The sequence below is a fragment of the Sciurus vulgaris genome (genome assembly GCF_902686455.1).
Source record: "Sciurus vulgaris genome assembly, chromosome: 10".
NCBI classification, from domain to species: Eukaryota; Metazoa; Chordata; class Mammalia; order Rodentia; family Sciuridae; genus Sciurus; species Sciurus vulgaris.
In genome coordinates this window covers 122513631-122532610 of record NC_136470.1, presented here as the reverse complement: position 1 = coordinate 122532610, position 18980 = coordinate 122513631, and the positions used below count along the sequence as shown (strand labels likewise).

The 18980-nt window shown below is 46.5% G+C and overlaps 1 protein-coding gene across 1 annotated transcript in view; it reads right to left on the bottom strand.

Moving 5' to 3' along the window:
• The window catches only part of LOC306670306 (ephrin type-B receptor 1-like), a 307350-nt gene that overhangs the window by 17951 nt on the left and 270419 nt on the right, over positions 1-18980 (bottom strand). The window contains exon 4 of the mRNA XM_079154992.1: positions 7003-7158. Within this exon, the coding sequence (XP_079011118.1) occupies positions 7003-7158 (156 nt within the window). The remainder of the gene's footprint in view (positions 1-7002; positions 7159-18980) is intronic.

Genomic DNA, 18980 nt, shown 5'->3' with positions numbered 1-18980 from the left:
AAAAGTATTTAAAATCACCCCATTGTGAAGCATGGGGACAAACAGGCAGTCACCAATTCACAGCGCTGGACTCCTGTCCCAGGTGGAGCATCTGTTGCTAGAGGGGCATCCTGCCATATTGGCCTGGAAAAGTCCTCCCTGTGGTTACAGCCCCATGGACTTTCTCTTGGTCTGATATCCTGCTAGGTGGGTGAGTGGAAGGTACCAGTTGGTGAGGTCCATGACCTGCTTATATCCCCAAACCACTGGACCCTGAATCAGGGCTCAAGCAAATGATACCAAACAGCCAGTTTTCTTCTTCCTCAGTTTCTCCCTCAGCCTTCCTGAGCCCACTCCATTCAGACCATTCTCCCTGGTTGCCCTTCTCTTCCCATCACCTCTCCCAGCCCCTAGTTAATGCTCTACCTTGTTGGTTTTCACAGTGCTCAGGCTACCTGAGTGTGAATGAAATGAAAATGGAGACAGAGCAGGTGAGAGGTCATTCTGAGAACTAGTGAGCATCTCCCTTGAAACACTCAAATACAGGCACACTCACCTGAGCACACTCAAATCTTACTCCACACCTCTTTTTCACACACATCTTCACAGTCTCTCCCCCCGTTTGCCAGTCTGGAGTACAGGACGCTGATGGGGACGGTTCCTGTCTATGGCAATTCATGCAATGGCCCTCTTCCCCAGCTTCACAAAGCAGAGGGCAGGGAGATATGACCTAATTCTAAAGCAATGTTCTCAAATGCTAGCAGCCTTCAGAACCCCCTGCAGAGTGTGTTAAAACTGATAGCTGAGTTCCGCCCCCAGAGTTTCTCATTCAGCAGGTCTAGGGAGCGGCCGAGAACTTGTATGTCTAGCAAGTTCCCGGGAAACACTGAGGCTGCTTGTTCAGGGACTGCATTTAAAAGTCAACTAGTCTAAAGGAAATAATCACCAGCAATCTTATGGAGCATAACTCAGCAGGGTGTGCTCCGGATCAGTGGGAGAAGGTGAATGAGCCATGTCCTTAAAGACTTCCCAACACCCTGATGGCCATCAGACCAGCTGCAGGGGACATCTTCAGAGGATTTCCTCTCATCCCTATTATCTCAAGGCCCTTCCCAACTTCTGGACCCTTCCCCACCCAGCTCGCCTAGAAAGACTAGGGCCTGGACACTGGGGCTGCCATATTCCTGGGAAGTCCATCCAAGGGGCATGGCCCCTGTGCTGCAGGGACCACTCTGATGCCCTGTGAGGAGGTCCTGTGAGTTGCTCCCCTGAAAGAGAACAACTGCCAGTCCCTTAAAAGAGGAAGTAGGAACTTATAGGAGCGAAAGCAATGGGAGAGGAAGGAGAGGATTACTATCCCTCAAGAGTAAGAGTAATGCAAATCCCCTTCATCCCCATGACTTCCCATAGCACCACTCCAAGAGATCCCACATTTTAGCTCTCACTGAGGTTGCGGCACTAGAGTCAGAAAGATCTGAGTTCTAATCCGGGATTTCACTTACATTCTGTCAATTAATTCTCAAGAGCTTTTCATTTGAGTACCACCACATCCAGTGTTACCAATGAGGAAGCTCATGCTTTAAAAGGCTGTCATTTGCCCCAGGTCACACCATCAGGAGGCAAACTCAAAGTCCCTCTTCTTGCCTTTAGGGGTACCCCAGAGAGTGGCTGTCACTGTGCCTTCTCTTCTGAGGGGAAAGTGAGGGGGCTCAGAGGACACAGTGACCTTGGAGCCCCTTCTTCATTCCATTTCTGCGATCAAAACTTCAAAGGGACACCCACTGCATTTGAAGAAGAAATAAAAGAAACAAGACAAGCACTGACTTGCCTCTGTGATCCATCAAAATTTCTCCCATGTGGGTGACAGAAAAAGGGTTTTTGTGGTCAGAAATGTAACAAGGTAATTATTTTCACACCAGTCCTTCCGCATAGTTTTTCACAGACAGCAATTTTATAAGGCATAATTATCTATTTTCACCTGCTTCATAAATTCCTCCTTTCCGTTTCATCCCCTGGTAAACGAGAAATTATTTAAAACTGAAGCTACACATCGCGGCATTTGGTTTCACACGACCACGCACTTCCTTGATCCTGCCTGGATGCTCCCTCCGTCTGATCGACCGGGTCAAGGTCCCTTGCCATCTGACCCTGTCGTAGAAAGAGGAAGTAAGTCTCACTTGGAGGAGTCAATGAGCCCTCGCTTCCAAAGAACCGAGGGCCAGTACTGTCAGCCACCACTCCTGTCCAGCTTCCTGGTTGCTCTCACCCCAGTGGAGAGGGTGTGGCAGGTTCCCTCCCCCTTGAACAGCATGCCTGGCTACAGGGAAGTCCCCTTGTCAGATATTTTCAGCAGGCTCTTCAGGCCAAGGGGACTGTGTAGTTTGGGGCTACACCACGGGTTCTACTGTGGTGTGCAGAGATGGAGTTGAACCGAGGCGCTCTCGGACAATAGCCTTCTGATTTTCAGATCTCCAACATCCTCCCATTCTGGAAGCTTTGTATCTGCTGCGTTCTTCACACTTTCCAGGGATATAACTCAAGCAAGTTTTAACATCAATTGAGAGTTTACTATGAACCAGGCACCGTGCCAAACATGCTCTAATATGATTTTGCTTAATCTTCCTAACAACTCAGAAAAGCATACATTAGCATGCAGTTGCGAGACTGAAATGACAGAAGCTAAGAAAGTCGAGAAAGTAGACCAAGGTCACAGAGAAAGTAGGAGGCACAGTCAAGACTCAAACGTGGACCTCTGAAGTGCCAAAGCCATGATGATTTGATAAGCTCTAGCAGGACCCACTTGAGATGGGAATAGTTTAGAGAGGCCAGGACTCCTCTGAGATCTCAAGCACATTAATTGAATTTAAGGAGGGATAAGGGAAGCCCTACAGATGGTTGGTGAGAAGCACGATTAAAACAACATGGGCCTTGTGGACCATCTAAAGTGGGAGGGGGCAGTCTTGGGGACTGAGCCCTCCACTTGTGGGATCTGCCACTTCCTCTAGGCAGATGGTACCAGAAATAAATTGTCTGAGAGGACACCCAGTGGGCGTCCATGGTTGCAGAATTTTTGGTGTTGGTGGGGACAAATCTCCACAACTTTTGGAGTTCCAGAAGTTTTCTATGTTGATTGTGGTGAGATGGCAGAGGAAAAACAATGTTTCTCCTGCAGGTGTGAAGAGGACAGCAGCAACCGCTGCAGCAGAAGCACAGCAAGCCCAAAGCTGAGTCACTTCCAGCTCCTCGGTCCACAACATTCCCAACCGTCCCTGCAGATGGGGCAGCACCTGACCCTTGTCCCCTCCCTCTGTCTCCTCCTTGCCTTAGTGGCACATCGGTACTTTCTCAGTGAAGGTGGTCCCCATTATCCAGGTAGCCTGGCTGCATTTCAATAGCAAAGAGGGGTGGGGAGGCACCTGTGACCTGCCTGTGACTCCCCGACACCAGGCTCCTGCCTCAGCCCATGAGATCTGTTGCTCAGTATTGGTCCCAGACTGGGAAAGGAAACCATCAGCTCGACACTCCTGCAGCAGATCTAGAGCAGGAGGCCTGGGCAAGGAAGGAAATAAGGAAGAGGGGACTGGCTGTCCACAGACCAGCAGAAGTATGTGATGGCAGACTCAGCTCCAGAGCTCACTGTGCCACATCTGAGGTCACCTAGAGCCCACACCAGTCCTTTCTGCACTGTCTTAGGGCGCAACTGCAACCCTGCTGAGTCCATTAATAAGGTTCAAGAACAAGGTAGGCACACAGGGATGCCAGGGCCTCTCCTAGGTAAAGGGAATCCCTGTTCAAAATGGGACAACATTCTCAAAGTTTAGATGCAATAAATGAACATTTATTATATATTATTTATCACGTATTATAATAAATATATAATAATAAATATAAAAATAAAATAATAATAAATGTAATATATATTTAGTTCTGACACCGTCTGCCTAGAGGAAATGGCGGGTCCCACAGGTTGAGGGCTAAATAAAAATATAATGTAATATAATATATATTATATTTATATATTATAAATATATATACGCCAGCCCTAAAAGATTTACAGGATTCATTAAAAAAATTAATTCATAGCACATTATAGGTTTTATAGCCTTGTAAGAGGGCACAATTGGAAAGTTGTAAGATTCTTTTAAAAATATTCCTTATTGTTGGTGAGTAAGTGGACTGTTGATATCATCTCACTTATCTAGAAAGAGTGGTAACAAGTCAAACCGGAAGTTCTTGGGAGTTTGAGTCCTTAGACCTTGGACTGTCCTGATCCTGCTCCCTCCTCCCATCCACAGAATCCGGGCACTGTAGATCCTCCCAGTCCTGTATGTGTTAGAATGAAAGAGCTCTCCTTCTTCACCTGAGGCCCCCCCAGGTGCCAACCCAGACCATAATTGTCTTCGGGTAGGACAGATGGAAGACTTCTATTTGCAAAGTGAATAAGCCCTCCCTGTCCAGGCCCCAACCAGCCTCTCTCAGGCATGGCTGGGACCCTGCACACCTGCCCTCTTTACCTGCTGGGCCAGATGGGGCCCCAAGGCCACAGTGCAGGGCTGTGCCTTGCCTCAACCACTCTAGATATGCTCCTTGTATCTGAAAAATTATTTACTGTGGTGACGTGTGATGCCTTTTTAAAAGAACAGATGGCACCTCCAATTAGAATGCTTTAAAAGGAAACCCTAATGAGAATATAAAAGCCAACAAATTGACTTTTTCATACAGTACTTCCCTGGCACACAATAAATCAAATATATAATGAGGCTCAATAAAATAATAGCTTTATTTACACTTGTTTTGCCTAGCTTTGTGCTACGCCCCAACCCTGCTCTCTGGGTCCCCCCAATAAACACCTGCAGGTTGAGGCAGGAGCTGGACAGTGCATTCAGGAGCTGTCAGGTCTAGCCAACATAGCCAAGTGAAGACTGGAGCTATCTATTTCTGGTCTGAGCTTAGCACACTATATCTGGGGGTTTACGAGGCAGGGCTACGTAAAGGTATGGCAGTCATGGAGAGACACAAGAGCAAGTCCAGCTCCATCCCACTCTGGGTAAGGGAGGGAGAGAATGGCAAGGTCACAGGGGAAAAGAGAAGATGTGCTCAACCCCCATATCTGGCTGGGTAGGAGAGAGAAGGAGAAAGTCTGTGGCAGGGGGACTCAGGACATGAGTAGGTAGAGTGAATTTACCAAGGATAGACTGGAGGCTTTATTTTTCCAGAAATTGGTCCTGTTGGTTCAGATACATCAGGTAAGGTGTCTGGAAGATAAAGCTTCATAAATAAATAGGAGAGGGGATATAGCAAGGAGGACATTTCCACCTTAGCATTCTCAGTGTCTGATCATTGGCATCCTTTCCTTCAGGTAGCCTTATTCAAAAGTGGGTGAAACTTATAGGGTATGTGTGCTGAAGTGGGAGGCTGGAAGCCTCAGGCTTCTACGGGCATGTATTGGCGAGCAGAGAGCCTGAACAGTGATGGGATCAGGAGCAGAGGTGGAGGGAACTGGTTCAGGAGGTGAGCCATGAGACCTGGCCAAATGCTCTGGACATCAAAGACACCGGTCCTCAGTCTGAACAGCCAGGCAGTAGCTACTGGCATCCATAAGTGTCTTCTAAAGAAGCAGGATTAAACAGTGCTCTGTAGGCTCATGGAAGACCCCCCAGGGGAACCTCAGAACTCGGTGGAAGATACACCGCCACAGAAAGACAGTCAGCAGAAATGGAATTATTTCTGTTAATCTCCACCCACCAGAGAAAGAAGTCTGGGGAAAATCAGTTTACAAGAGGAAGAGCTTTTCCTCAGTTCAAATCTATAGCATTGATCGAGCGCAGGACCTTGATCCAGAAGACACTTTCATTCCTCCTTTGTAACCAGCAAAGGTTACATTTGCTACAAGGCCAGAATTAAGAAATTCTTCCACTCAGAATCCAGTTATTTTTTCTGTCTACCAAACTGAAAATATGTATGAAATGTTCCTCTGCAGCCTTGTGCCCTGGGGGTCAGTGAGAGGGACTTGGTCTACCAAGGTGTAAGGGATGGTCCTTGCTCATGGCAAGACATGGCAGTGCCTACAATGCAGAAGAAAGTTCCAGCATGATTAGAGGTTCACCTGGAGTATTGATCCCAGAACCTGTTCGGAATACTGAAAAGACAGATCATCACTATTTCAGGCTGCAACCCTTAGGGAAAGAGTAACACACTGTGTAAAGTGCTACACAGAGAGTAGTGCTTCCTGCCTCCCAGGGTTATGAGGGGAAGGCTGGGAGGAAATCACCCCTGTACTATCCAGGGGAGCAGAGCTGCCCTCTGCTTTGGTAGGATGACTGGTTTTCCCTCTAAAGCAGATAAGGAGCAAGGGGATGAATCTGCTGCTCCCTCATCCTTGGAATTTATGCCTCATTGATGCACCCTGTAGTCATCTTCTCATGTTGTCCTTCAGAAAAGCACAGGTGCTGCAAAATGCTGGCAATAAGAAGGAACGCAGGAAGATGAATCCATGGTCCTGGACAGAAGGACTCTCATTTGGTAGTGAGGATAAGACAATCGGAGAAACTGGACAATTAACCAAGTTGCGAGAGCTCCGGAGAAGCATGGTTGCAAATATACAGGAATCCCAATGAAGAGAGGAGAGTTTCAGCTGTGGGGACCAGGAGGGGATTGGGGGAAGGGTTCTGAAGAATTAGTAGGAGTCATTGCAGTATTCTGTGGATCTTGGCTTGCACTCAGAGTACTCTCCAGGCCGGCATTTTACCATCTGATGACCAGACGTTGTCCTGCTGGGGTGATAGGTTGACCCTCCCATCTTATAGGAGTACAGAAGAAAGAACATAATCCTGATCTTGTGCTACTGAGCAGAGAGAAGGGTTTGGTACCCTGCAGCACAAGAGTTTGCTATTTCAGCACCATGGCCAGCACCTCAGCCTTGGACTGCAATGAAAGGCTGGCTTCTCTTTCCTGCCCCAGGTCCACCATGTGCACTGTCAAGGACCCAAATCCCCCAGCCCAAAGCCCTTACTAGACACTTACTAGTGCACGCCACTTCTGGGGGATCAAAATCCGCTCGGTAGTAGCCAGTCCGGCAGGTGCAGATAGGAGATGCCTCTGAAGGGGAACGGCTGTTGGAGGGGCAATGCGAGCAGCCCTCAGCTTCCTGGCTGGCCTTGAATGTCCCTGCAGGACAGGCTGGAATACAAAAAGATTATGTGAGAATTAATGGAAGAGTAGCAGCTTCCTGGCACTGGAAAATAAAGAATTCTGCCCTGCTAAAAGGGGTATGGTGAACATCTCATTTTGAGATATTCCTACTTAATACTTTCAGTTCTTCAATCATCCATGAGTGAAATATGTTTTCCTGGGACCAATGGCCTCTCTCACTTGAATAATATGGAAAACGGTTCTTCTCTCTCAGACGTGTTAAAAGAGTTAATTGAGAAAATGAATCTGATGTGTAGCTCCATGCCTAGGACATAAGTGCTCTAGATATGGTGGCTCCCTCACCTTTCCACCTGGTTAATAGCCAGGGCCTTGCCCTGAGCTCTTCACTAGAGGAATCTAGCCTTACAGTTTCAGAAGGAAAGGAATCTGGTCCACAGTGGACCAGATCCTTGGTTCTTAAATGCCATGTTGTGACACACACGGAAGACACCATGAGGTGTGTTAACAAGCACTTGTTATGAACAAGATAAAGGACTGAAATTCATGAGTGATTCTTTAAAAGGAAATTAGAGTGATTTTGAGGTTACCTCCTTAACAGCATCATTCTTCCTTAATTGCATTTTGATATGCTTGCAAGGGTGGGGCAGGAAAAGAATGGCTTTGCAGGCAGTGCACTGGGGAATGTGTCATGCACTTGGTATCATCTGTCACACAGATGGCAATGGGAAAGGTTGGGAACACCTGCTATAGCTCTGTGCCCACCTGAGATGCTCTCACACTGAAGCACTCTCCCTAGTTCACTGTGGGATCAGCCTAAAGTCATGCCCTGTGACATCTGCCGCCAGGCAGTCCCTTAACCTTTGAACATGTCTCCACTACAGAAACCCTCAATCCAGAAAGCTGATCTTCTTGCTGATCTCTCAAAAGTGTGATTCTGCCTATTCTACTTCTCTGAGGTCCTTTCTCACCACCTCAGCCCCAAACTCTTCCTTTCCCCATGAAAACTGCTCTGGCTCATCCTCCTTTAAATTCACTGTTTCTTCAACTTGTTTGATTTTCCTACACACCTCACTAATTCATTCAACAAACATTTACCATCCATTTCCCAAGAACCTGAGCTGGGGGACACGGTCTGCCTTTAAGGAGCTCTTGATCCAGTGTAGTCACACTGTTACCATACAATATGATTGTTGCCTTACCAGAAGTACCGTGATAATGGCTTCTACTTATACAAAACTCATCTTCCCAAATATATTGTTCCCTCCTGGAAAGTGCAGAGCATTCTTTAATAATAGCAGTAGCCACCATCTGCTAACTCGTCTTGCTAAGTGCTTTACATGTCTTGCTCTATGGGGTGGCTATTATTATCTCCATTCTGCTAATGAGGAAATTGGGACCTGGAGAGGTTACAAAAGTTACCCAGGATATCACAGTGGGAGAAATGATAGTGATGATATACATATAAGCTATTTGAAAAACATCCACCACTTTACTGCCCAGACAAGAAGGAAGAATGGTTTCCTATACTATGAAAGTTTTCTCAGTCTGATGCTCACTTAAAGTGACGAAATGGTTTCAGTTACTCTGGATGTGCCCTGGGAATGGGAGCCCATTCTGAATGAGAGGCAACCTTTGTGACGTTGAATGTTCTAGAATGGTGTTCTTGAAATATGGGTTCTATGGATTTTTAACACCTAATCCTTACAAAAGGGCTCGGTGGTAAGACATTTTGAAAGTGTGAATCTACAAGGTTAATTTTGTTTTTTAATTGCAGAATTTCTCAAAACATCAAAATTATAGGCTCTAGAATATTATGCTTTTTCACCAAAAAGCCCTTCTTTGCAAAGCATCCCCTGGGACTCACATTCCAAGAACACACTGTTAGGTGGTACTTTCCAACTGTCAGGAAACAAATTTCTTTTGTAACCCAAGTACAAACAAACCACTTGGTGACCTCTCTCAGCACATTCAAAAGAAACTTCTCTGAAGAAAAAAAAAAAGAATATAGCTCAACCTACTTACTAAATAACCAATAAACGATACACCGAAGCAGAAAACACTGAATGGCATACCCTGAATGCCCTAGAATTTGGCTTCCTAATCATCTTGCCAAGGTCACTCAATAGTCTCTTCCTCTCTTCCTCACCTTCTCCTTTTCTCCTTCCCATATCTCACCATCCTCCTCTGTAGAACACTCAGACCTGTTCATTGTCATTCTCTGACACTTCTGGACCTGCTCAGTTTTGGAACCAAGAACCACAGACAAGCCCTGGTTCTGCTGCAGAGCTCTGGATGCAGAAGGACTCTTTCCTGGAAAGGGCATGGCGGCTGCTCAGGAATCACATTTGATCCCCACCACACCATCATTTTCTTAATGTATTAGTCCAAGAAGAACAAAATGTTTTCACTTTTTCCCCAGCACTTAAAGGCCTCCTTACTTTACATTTAATATGCTAATAGCACAAACAATTGTCCTGATATCCACAAGTGGCAAAGAGATTTTCAGAGCGCCTTCCTCTGAGATTTCTGATGAAGAAAGGCAGTTCCAAGACCCCATAGGGGTAGGAAGAGGAGGAGAATGGGTCCCAGCTGAACTTCAGGGACAGTGGCTCAGACAGAGGGGGCGGGTGTCTGGAGGGGTCTGACTCATAGTCCCCAGGGAAGTGAGCACTGGCAGTTCTGGATCTGCTTCCTGTCTCTGCTGGTTCTTGCTAGGGGGACTCTGGCAAGTTAGATAATCCTCCAGAGTCTCAGTTTGCTCATCTGTATAAAGGATCTATAAAACTCTCCTCACAACTCCCCCAGATCCCTAGTATTCAATAAACTCAAATACCAAATGCAGCCACCATTAATGTGTGTGCTACATAATGTTGATTCCCTTTCATCCCGACAGCAAAGTTAGAATATAAAACTCAGCATATAAATTTGCAGTTCCAAAGAGGGCAAATAAATCCTGGAACCAAATGGAAGAAGACGTTTCTGCATAGGTTATTTCTGTTTGGATAATTGGCGAATCATTAGATCTATAGAATATTTTACCTAAAATTACAGAATGGATGAATTTCCTCAATATTCAGATTTTGTTAATATCTTGTTAAAATCTGTGTCTAGGCATCTCCTAATTTATGAAGAAGCAATCTCCCTAAATCCACTTGTTCAACCTTCAGATTGTAACTTGTAGCCACATGGGCATTATATTTTGTCATAGAAAGAGAGCTTTAAATAATGGTTTAAAGTGGCAGACTAGTCCACAAAGCCTTTGTAACTCATCTTGTGTTAGACACCACTAATAAGAATAGAAGTTAACAATGCTGTTATTTTACTAAAAAAATATGCCCTCCCTTGAGGGAAAAAAAAAAAAAAAAAAAAAAAAACAGGTTTAATTGGAGCTTTGTAGTTAATGCTGACAAAGAACAGATAGGCCAAGAACAGCAAATGCAAAGGTCAAGTAAGTCACTTGGGCACAGAGAGCAGCTGGGATATGTACTACAGTAGGGAATGGTGGGGACTCTGGCTGCTTGGAGACTGCACATCTGTCTAAAATCTCTACAGTTTCAAAAATAATAAACACTGTGGTCACCTAACCAAATACACCTCAGCAGTTTCAAGCAATTTCAAGGTATTTAACTCAGTTCTTTGCTTTAAGATTTCAAACTCCAGGGTGGCCTTTCTTGATACAGAATTATGGTCAGTGCTATTCCTAAAGTTACGAGCCCCTCATTTAACAAACGTGTATTGAGAATCTTCCAGCAGTCAGGTGTCAAGCTGGAGGAAGAGGGCAGTGAGTAGATGGGGATTTGGGGAGCCTTACCCCTGGTGAGGGAGGCAGACAAGGGATCACTGCTTCTGCTACAGCAGGTTCTGTGCTCTGCCTGTGTGTAAACAGGGGACCTGTCATCCAGGATGCACATCATTTGGGGACCTTTCCTTGTAAGATGAGGGTCATAAGAAACATCTGTTTGTGGCAGCCAGGAGGCAAGATTCCAAGGTGGAAGGACACAAAGCAAGGGGGGACGGAGAATGGGAGAATTAGGAAGGGAAATTAGGTCAGAAAAGGCTCCAGCCTAGGACCTCAGCAGGGAGAGTTTCATTCTATTCCAGGCGGTGGGTGGGAAGAGAAGAGCCACATACAGCTTGCTGTGCATCGTGGAAGACCTTGTTCAGAGGAATACCTCTACAGGAGGTTGTGTTGCTTACCTGGGTGTGGCCCACAATTGTTTTGTTTTCTTAAGAAAGAGGGGAGCGATTTACTTCCCTTCCTTGCAAGTGTTCAGAGTTCAGACAGAAGATTCAGGCTAAACTTGCAGTCAAAGCATACGGGCGGTGCCCTCCCCCCACACACCTCCTCTCTCATCCCTGACTTCAGCAGAGGGCAAGAGACAAGACCCATACCCCACCCCTAAACCAATCTGTATTTTCCACCTGCTCGGCAAAACACACACTTCCTCTTGCTTCAAGAAACAAGAGGCAGGTACACGTCACCTCTAGCTGGTATCCAGAAGGTCACCTTGAAACGCCCACCCAACTTCTCAGCGCCTCCAAGATGTAACGAATTACCCGCTGTGTACAATGCTCTTGAGAATGCCCCTCCCCCCGTGTCCCTGCACGAAGACGCCCAGTGACACTGAATCCATCACCTACAGTACTATTACTTTATAAAGAAACAGATTAAGTGTCTCATAAACAGTGCAGTGATTGAGATAATGGAAAGCGCCTCTCGCCCCGTCGGCAGCATCAGGTTATGAAGCATTTCCAAGCAGCCAGGAAGAGGAAATTAATAGAAGCAAGAGGGAATAACCACTTTTATGCAATTTCCTCAGGAGATAGTGGACCATCTAATCTTTATTGGAGCCCTTTAACCTGTCACTCAGCACTCACCAGAGCCTCTTTAGCTCACGCAATTTTTCTTGATATCTAAGGAAGATAAGACGAAAACCTCAAAACATTATTTTATAATTTTCGAAGGTGGAGGGTGCGTCTTGCCTCTGCCCCTCCTCCCTCGACGGAGGCCTCCAAAAACATTTTTATGCAGCAGAAATATAGAAGAGCTTAACTATTCCCAGTGCATGGTCCAGGGGGTCAGAGCCATTCTGCAGGAAGAAAATCTCTCCTTGCATTTTAAATGTGGTTCTTCCCTCTACCGCTGCCTTCTGTCCTTGCTCTTTCTTTTTAATAATCTGATTACTTCTCCTGATCTAATTTTTTTCCCCCAAATGAGTTTGCAAAGGTTCATGCCAATGAATATTCATCCGCTGCTTAAGAGCCGGTGCCATTTTCTCAAGGCAGGTGCAGCCCAGCAGCTGGCACTGGGAGGTCTGCCTGCCTCGCGGGGTGAGAGCGAGAGGGGCGAGGCACAGGCTTCAGCCCAGGGCTCAGTGCGCCCCAGACCTCCCCTTTACCTGCATGCTTTGCTTCTCTCTCTAGGAGAAGCCAAAGTGCCTCCTGTGGCTGCTGCTAAGAATTATGGGATGGGTGTAGAGGAGGTGGGTAAGAAATTCCTGCACACAGTTCTGCACAGCTCTTTCCATAGGTCTGTGGCCTTGCACTGACCTAGAGTACCCCACAGACAAATGTGTCCTTCACTGGTGGCTAACACTGTGGGTTCTTGGCTCTGAAAGTCCAGACAAGGGCCTCTCTGTCAGGTGGTGCCAGTGAGATGCCTGCTGAGATTCCCCTGTCTACTCTCAAAAGCAGTCTCTGCTTTTCCCTGGATAACATTAGGACATCCCACGGGAACCCAAGGCCTTATGGGAACTCCCAGTTTCCCTTATATTCATGGCAATGCTGAGAAAGCTGATAGCAAAGAAGTGGTGACCATCATCCATCCATTCATCCATCCAACTACCGTGCCAGCTTCCTGAAGTCTGGCATGAGGTCCTGTTTTCTCCACATTGTCCTTTCTCTCAGGCTTAGCAAGGTCTCACACATAGGCATGCTCATCCGATGGCTAACTGATCTGAAAGTTCACCAAAGGCCTGCTGTGGTGAGGCCTAAAGGATGAAAGCTATGATAGTAATAACAATGGTAAATATGATCTTGATGTACAGTGTGTGAGGTGACAGCCACGGCCATACAAAGTGTGCATCCCTACAGATTTCCAGGAGTGTTAGTTGATGATGCACATTTAAAGCTTCAAAATGTTCACACCTTTGATTCAACAATTCTACTTCTAAAGACTTATTCTAAAGAAAAAACAAGCAGATGTGAGATGAGATTTTTGTTCATGGATGCTCATCACAGTGTTATAACAGAAAAGGAAGGAGAAAGGGAGGGAGTAGGGAAGAAAGAAGGACTTAAAAGTCTAATAAGAAAGTAGCGACTAAATAAATCATGAAACAATCATATAATGAAATACTATAGAGCCATTAAAATTGTGTCAGGAAATAAATTTGAAAAATGGGTTTTAAACTATATATGGAGTATGAACTTCTTTATAGGTACACACACCATTCTCACTAAAATGCAAAGTGTGAGTGGTAGTATTACTGGTGATTATTATTTTTCTGTACTGTTTCAGTGATATAGTTATATATCTATATCTTTCATAATCAAAGAAAATCTCATTCACTACTTTTTTTTTTTTTTGTTGTTGTTTTTTTGGTACCAGGGATTAAACCCAGGTGGGCTTAACCACTGAGCCACATCCCCCGGCCTTTTTTCTCTTTTATTTGAGAGAGGGTCTCACTAAGTTGCTTAGGGCCTTGCTAAATTGCTGAGGCTGGCTTTGAACATGGACCATCACATCTAGCTTCATTTACTGCATTTTGAAAATTTTCAGAAGACACAGAAGTATGGATGTCAAACTCTAATCCCAAGGAGCTGAGCTGGGCAGGGAAGGACAGAGTGGGCTGTGTATTGATAAACATTCTACAGGAAGTGCACTGTATCAGAGGTCTTTAGAGGAAGGGGAGAGTGGACAGGAGCTGGGAAGTCTGCCCAGAGGAGCTACGTACGCACAGGTCCTTGAAGCATGGGGAAGAGCGGATACAGAAATGGAAGCGTGAGGCCAAGGGAAGGGAGTGAGCCAAGACTCAGACAGAGCAGGACCTCCAGCTTCCTTGGGAAACTGTGGACCACAAAGCATTTATGGGGCCCATGGTGTGAGGTGGGCTGGGCCATTTTCATTTCTATATCAACCTAGGCATATGAAGCCAAATAAGTCTCTAGTTCTTGCCTCCCTGGGCCCAGTGCCAGCTGTAATGACCTGTGCAGTTGGGACACTTAGCTGTGTCATATACTTGTATCACTCATGATGACACTTGCTGAAATTGATGAATACCGCAGGCATCATGACATGGACCAGACTGTAACTTATAGTGCTATTAGGCTGCACAGACAGCAGCAGCCATGAACCTAAAATGTAGCAGTATGGAATTTGTTGAAGAAGTGGGGTCAGGGTGGTGGGGGTGCTTTGCCTTGATGGAATGGGGAGATCATGGGTCAAGACAAGCAGAGGAACAAGGTCTCAAGGGGAGAAGGCAGGTCCTCAGGTCTTCATTGTGGGTGGTTTCCTATTACACATCAGAGCCAAGGCCCTGTCCAGAAGTGGGAAGCTGGTTTGGGCATCAAAGAAAAGTATAGGGCTGGATACTGCAATCCTTGCTCAAGGCCAGTGGTTGAAGAGTAGGCATAGCCAGAAAGCAAGCCCAGGTACCTTCTAATGGTCTAAGTCAATTGTAATCAAGCTGTAGCCTCAAGACCAGCAGTGCTGTCGTCTGAGTGTTTGCTCACCCTCAGAATCACATGCTGGTGTTCAGAGGTAAGGTCTGTGGGAGGCGATGAGATTGTGAGGGGAAGACCTCATCGACGGGATTAATGCTCTTCCAGAAAGAGAGAGAAGACAGCTTGCTTTCTCTGTTCCCCGCCTTGTGAACATACCAGAAGGTAGTCATCTGCAAACCAGGAAGAGGGCCCTCACTAGATACCAGATCTGCTGGCATCTTGATCTTGTACTTTCCAGCATCCAGAATTGTGAGAAATAAGTGTTTGTTTTTAAGTCACCCAGCTGACGGGTATTTGTTACAGAGACCAGACAAAGACAAGCAGCATCGGCATTATCTAGAAACCTGGAGAAATGAAGAATCTTGGACCCTCATCCAGACCTACTGAATAAGGAAATCCAGGAATGGGACTTGAGTTTTGCCAAGGCTACAAGGTAACAATTCCACAGTGATAGTCTGGGAACCACTACTCCAGGCCACCTGGGGAGCAGGACATCAGGCCCTTGACTCTGAAAGGCTGACATTTGCAGGAGTGTGAAATTTTAATCAGCCTAGCCTCTGAACCTCGGGCTCCTCACAGTATCAAAGGATGCCAAAGTCACCTCCTTCTCATAGCTAGTGAAGATCCATATGAAGTCGACAAAATTCCTGGAAGGTAGTATCTCCTCGGTAAATAGCAGCAAGAGGTTTTCTGCAAGGGTGCAGGCTGAATATTTCCATCCATTTGTTCATTATTTAAACAGTATTTATTAACTATCTACTATATGCAAGGAGCTGTGCTAGGCACTGGGATTTATCAGTGGAGGGAGCAGGAAGATGCTTCCCCCATGGAGAGGAGGTCCTGGTGGAGGAAGGCAGACTCTCCATTGGAATTCCAACAGCCGAGATCAGTGTGGGATGGGCAGGCCACAGCAGAGACCTCAAGCCATTTGGGAGAGTCTCAGAAAAGTGATATCTAAGTTATAATGTAAAGAACGACCAATTATGCTCCATTTATGTATGATTTATCAAAATACATAAATGCATTCTACTGTCATATGTCACTAATTAGAACAAATAAAAAACATTTTTAAAAAAAAGAATGACCAAGAGTTATACTGACTGGTAGAGGAGTCAGCGTGAGGAATGGTGGAGGGCTCGGAGTCAGACTATGACCTGCTGTCCCGCCTGTGTCCCTGCATTCCTACTGATGCCAAACAGTGCGCCCTCCACATTTCCTCCTCTTGACTTTGGCGTTCTCCTCGAGTCATCCCTTACACATCCAGGGCTCTGCTGTTGAGTTCACTGACCCTGTGACTTTGAGGGGCTTGGAGGTAACAGAAGGAAAGGACTCGGAACAGACAAGGTAGGGCTGGGCTCACGCGGAGGAGATGACTGGCTTGGCTCCTCTTGCCTCTGACTGTGTCTTCTTCCTAAATCTGTCCCCTAACCACCAGACTGAAAACAGAGAGAGAGGAACCCTGGAATGAGGAGGGTGGACGAGTCTCAGAAAACCTCGGTGTGGCCAGGGGAGCCTTCAGGACTTTAGGATGCCACAGGGAAGAGACCTCTGAACAGCATTACCTACCTGCCTCCACCCTGACAAAACAACTGGATGTCCAGGAGCTGCTGAGAGCCACGTGGGACCCATTTCTCAGCTGTAGCCCAACAGCAGGCAGGGCAGGGAAATGCTGGGACACCCAGAAGACAAACATGGCAGGGAAGAGAGAAAGCAGGAGGGAGCAGGCCTGAGCTGGGAAGGACCACACATCGTTTGACAGAGGGGATGTGAAGTCTGTCTCATGTCACCAGCAAGTGAGGACTCACCTGAACTTGGCTCAGCCTGCCTAAGAATAGAATGGAAAGGGAGGACTGGCGGGCATTATTGGGAGGCAGTTAGCAAGCCCTTCCTTTCCCCAGCCCAGCCCCGAGCATCGATACCTTGATCTGTTCCTGCGGGGACACCCTGCACCCTACTCACAGGGATGGGGGCCCTGGACTGGGAAAGGAGTCAATAAGAGAGCTGACAGGGAAGTGGCCATTGGGAAGAGACTTCTCCAGGCTCCTGAAACCTTCAAGGAGGCAAATGGGTGGGGGTAGCAGAGAAGGGTCCACAGGACACTATGCAGGCCTGCCCTTTCCCAGGACTCAGCCTGGTGGAAGAGAAGGACCTAGAGATACAAACAGACTTAGAAGGATGCTCAAGCTCCTCTTTCTATGGAATTCATCTTAAAGGAATAATTACATGCAGCTCAAAAAAATGGGCTATGAGGGTCTCCATAGCAGTGTTGTTCATAGCAAGAAAAAATTAGTAACAACCCCAAAACCATACATGGGTGCACCATCATTTATTCAATTGACTCCTTATGACTCCCTTTTGTAAGGCTCAGTGACATGTAAAATATTGGTTATTATACATTGATCCATGAAAAAACATGTCCACAAATAACAGGAACCAACAGTATCCGCGGATATCATTTCAATGGTTCACTTTTTATTTTATGGTAGTGAGAATAGAGGTGGTTTTCTCATTTTCTTCTGATCTATTCTTTCCAATTTTTATGCAGTAAACGTACATTGCTTTTTTGAATACAGATTTTTTTATTTTTTTCAAATAGCAGAAGGAATGCTGTGGAGATGACAGGACGGAGAGGCTAGTCGAGTAAGGTGGCCTGAGGGGTGGCACTGGAAGCTGGTCACTCCAGCCCAGCCTGCCTGTGCACTACTGCATTTCTGTACCCCTAACTCTACCTCTTCACCACTGTCCTTGTCCCCCCAAACGTCTCTGCTGCTGGGAGACGTGCTTTTCCTCTTGTATGCATGGTCTCATTCGTGCAAAATGCATCAGGTCTAGGGAACACTTTCAGCGTGCCCTGCTTTAGACATCAGATAGTTTATATTGGGTAAGAAAAGGGTTATGCTCAGGGAATCAGGTCTGTAAGGGACACAGAGGTCCTCCAACTCAGAAGCAGTAATTCTTAAGCATGGGGCTCCAGGTAGGGCCTGGGCATCATTCAGAGTGAAAACGCCACAGCCAGGCAGGAGACAGAACATCGTCCATGCTTATGGGCCAGAACACAGAGAAGAAGGGAGTTAGCCCATGTTGGAAGGCAAGAAGAGGAACCTGTGTTTGCTTGCTTTATTTATTTTTTGTTTGTTTGTTTATTGGCACCAAGGATCAAACTCAAGGGCATTTAACCACTGAGCTACAACCCCAGTCTGTTTTATATTTTAATTTTGAGATAGGGTCTCCCTAAGTTGCTTAAAGCCTTGCTAAATTGCTGAGGCTGGCCTCAAACTTGCAATCCTCCTGCCTCAGCCTCCCGAGCTGCTGGGATTACAGGTGGTCATCACTTGCCCACTGGGGCCTGAGATTTAGAAGAGAGCAGAAGCATCCCGCCAGCTGCCAGGGAAGACTCTTAAGGGAAGGAGTCCTGTGGCCATTTCTCTCTCTAACATAGGGAGGTGCTTCCCCAGGTCCATGGGGCTCAACAGAGAGGAAGGTGAGGAACAGATGACTTTAGCCACCTGGAGGGCCCAAGGTTGTCAATCATCATTGGGCCCCCACTGCAACAGAAGGACAGGGGAATCCCCAGCTCTCCCCTCCCCTGGTCCTGTCTTCACCCCCATCAGGAACTGGATGCCAGTGTTCTAAAGATGCCATCAGTCCGGTGGCTCTGGGCAGAGAACAAGCAGGTCATATGCTGGCAGTAGGGCTACTTCCTGTGTTTTCAAACCAAAGTGTTTACCCTTTGAGAAAAACGTTATTTTTAAGTACTTCCCCTGACAGGATCCTTGATGGATTCTATTAGAAAATAATTTATAGCCACGTTCTTTAGATAAGTGAAGGTGACTTCTCGTTGAGTGTGTTTCTAAAGGCTGGACAATGGCAGGGAGGCACAAGGCCTCCTCTTCTGTCCAGGGCCGGAGGCACCAGCTGGCCTCCTGGGCACCCTCAGTTTGGCAGGTCTGGGAGTCTCCACCTCCAGAAAGTGCACTGCTTCACCTGAGCCCTCTGCTTTCCCCAGAGCCAAGACAAAAACACAGACACTGAAAAGCAGCCATGTTCAGAGGCATCCCATGATCTCATTTCCCCTCCCAAACTCTGACAGGGCAAACAGAACTCTTCTCAGCAAAGGTTGTTATTGC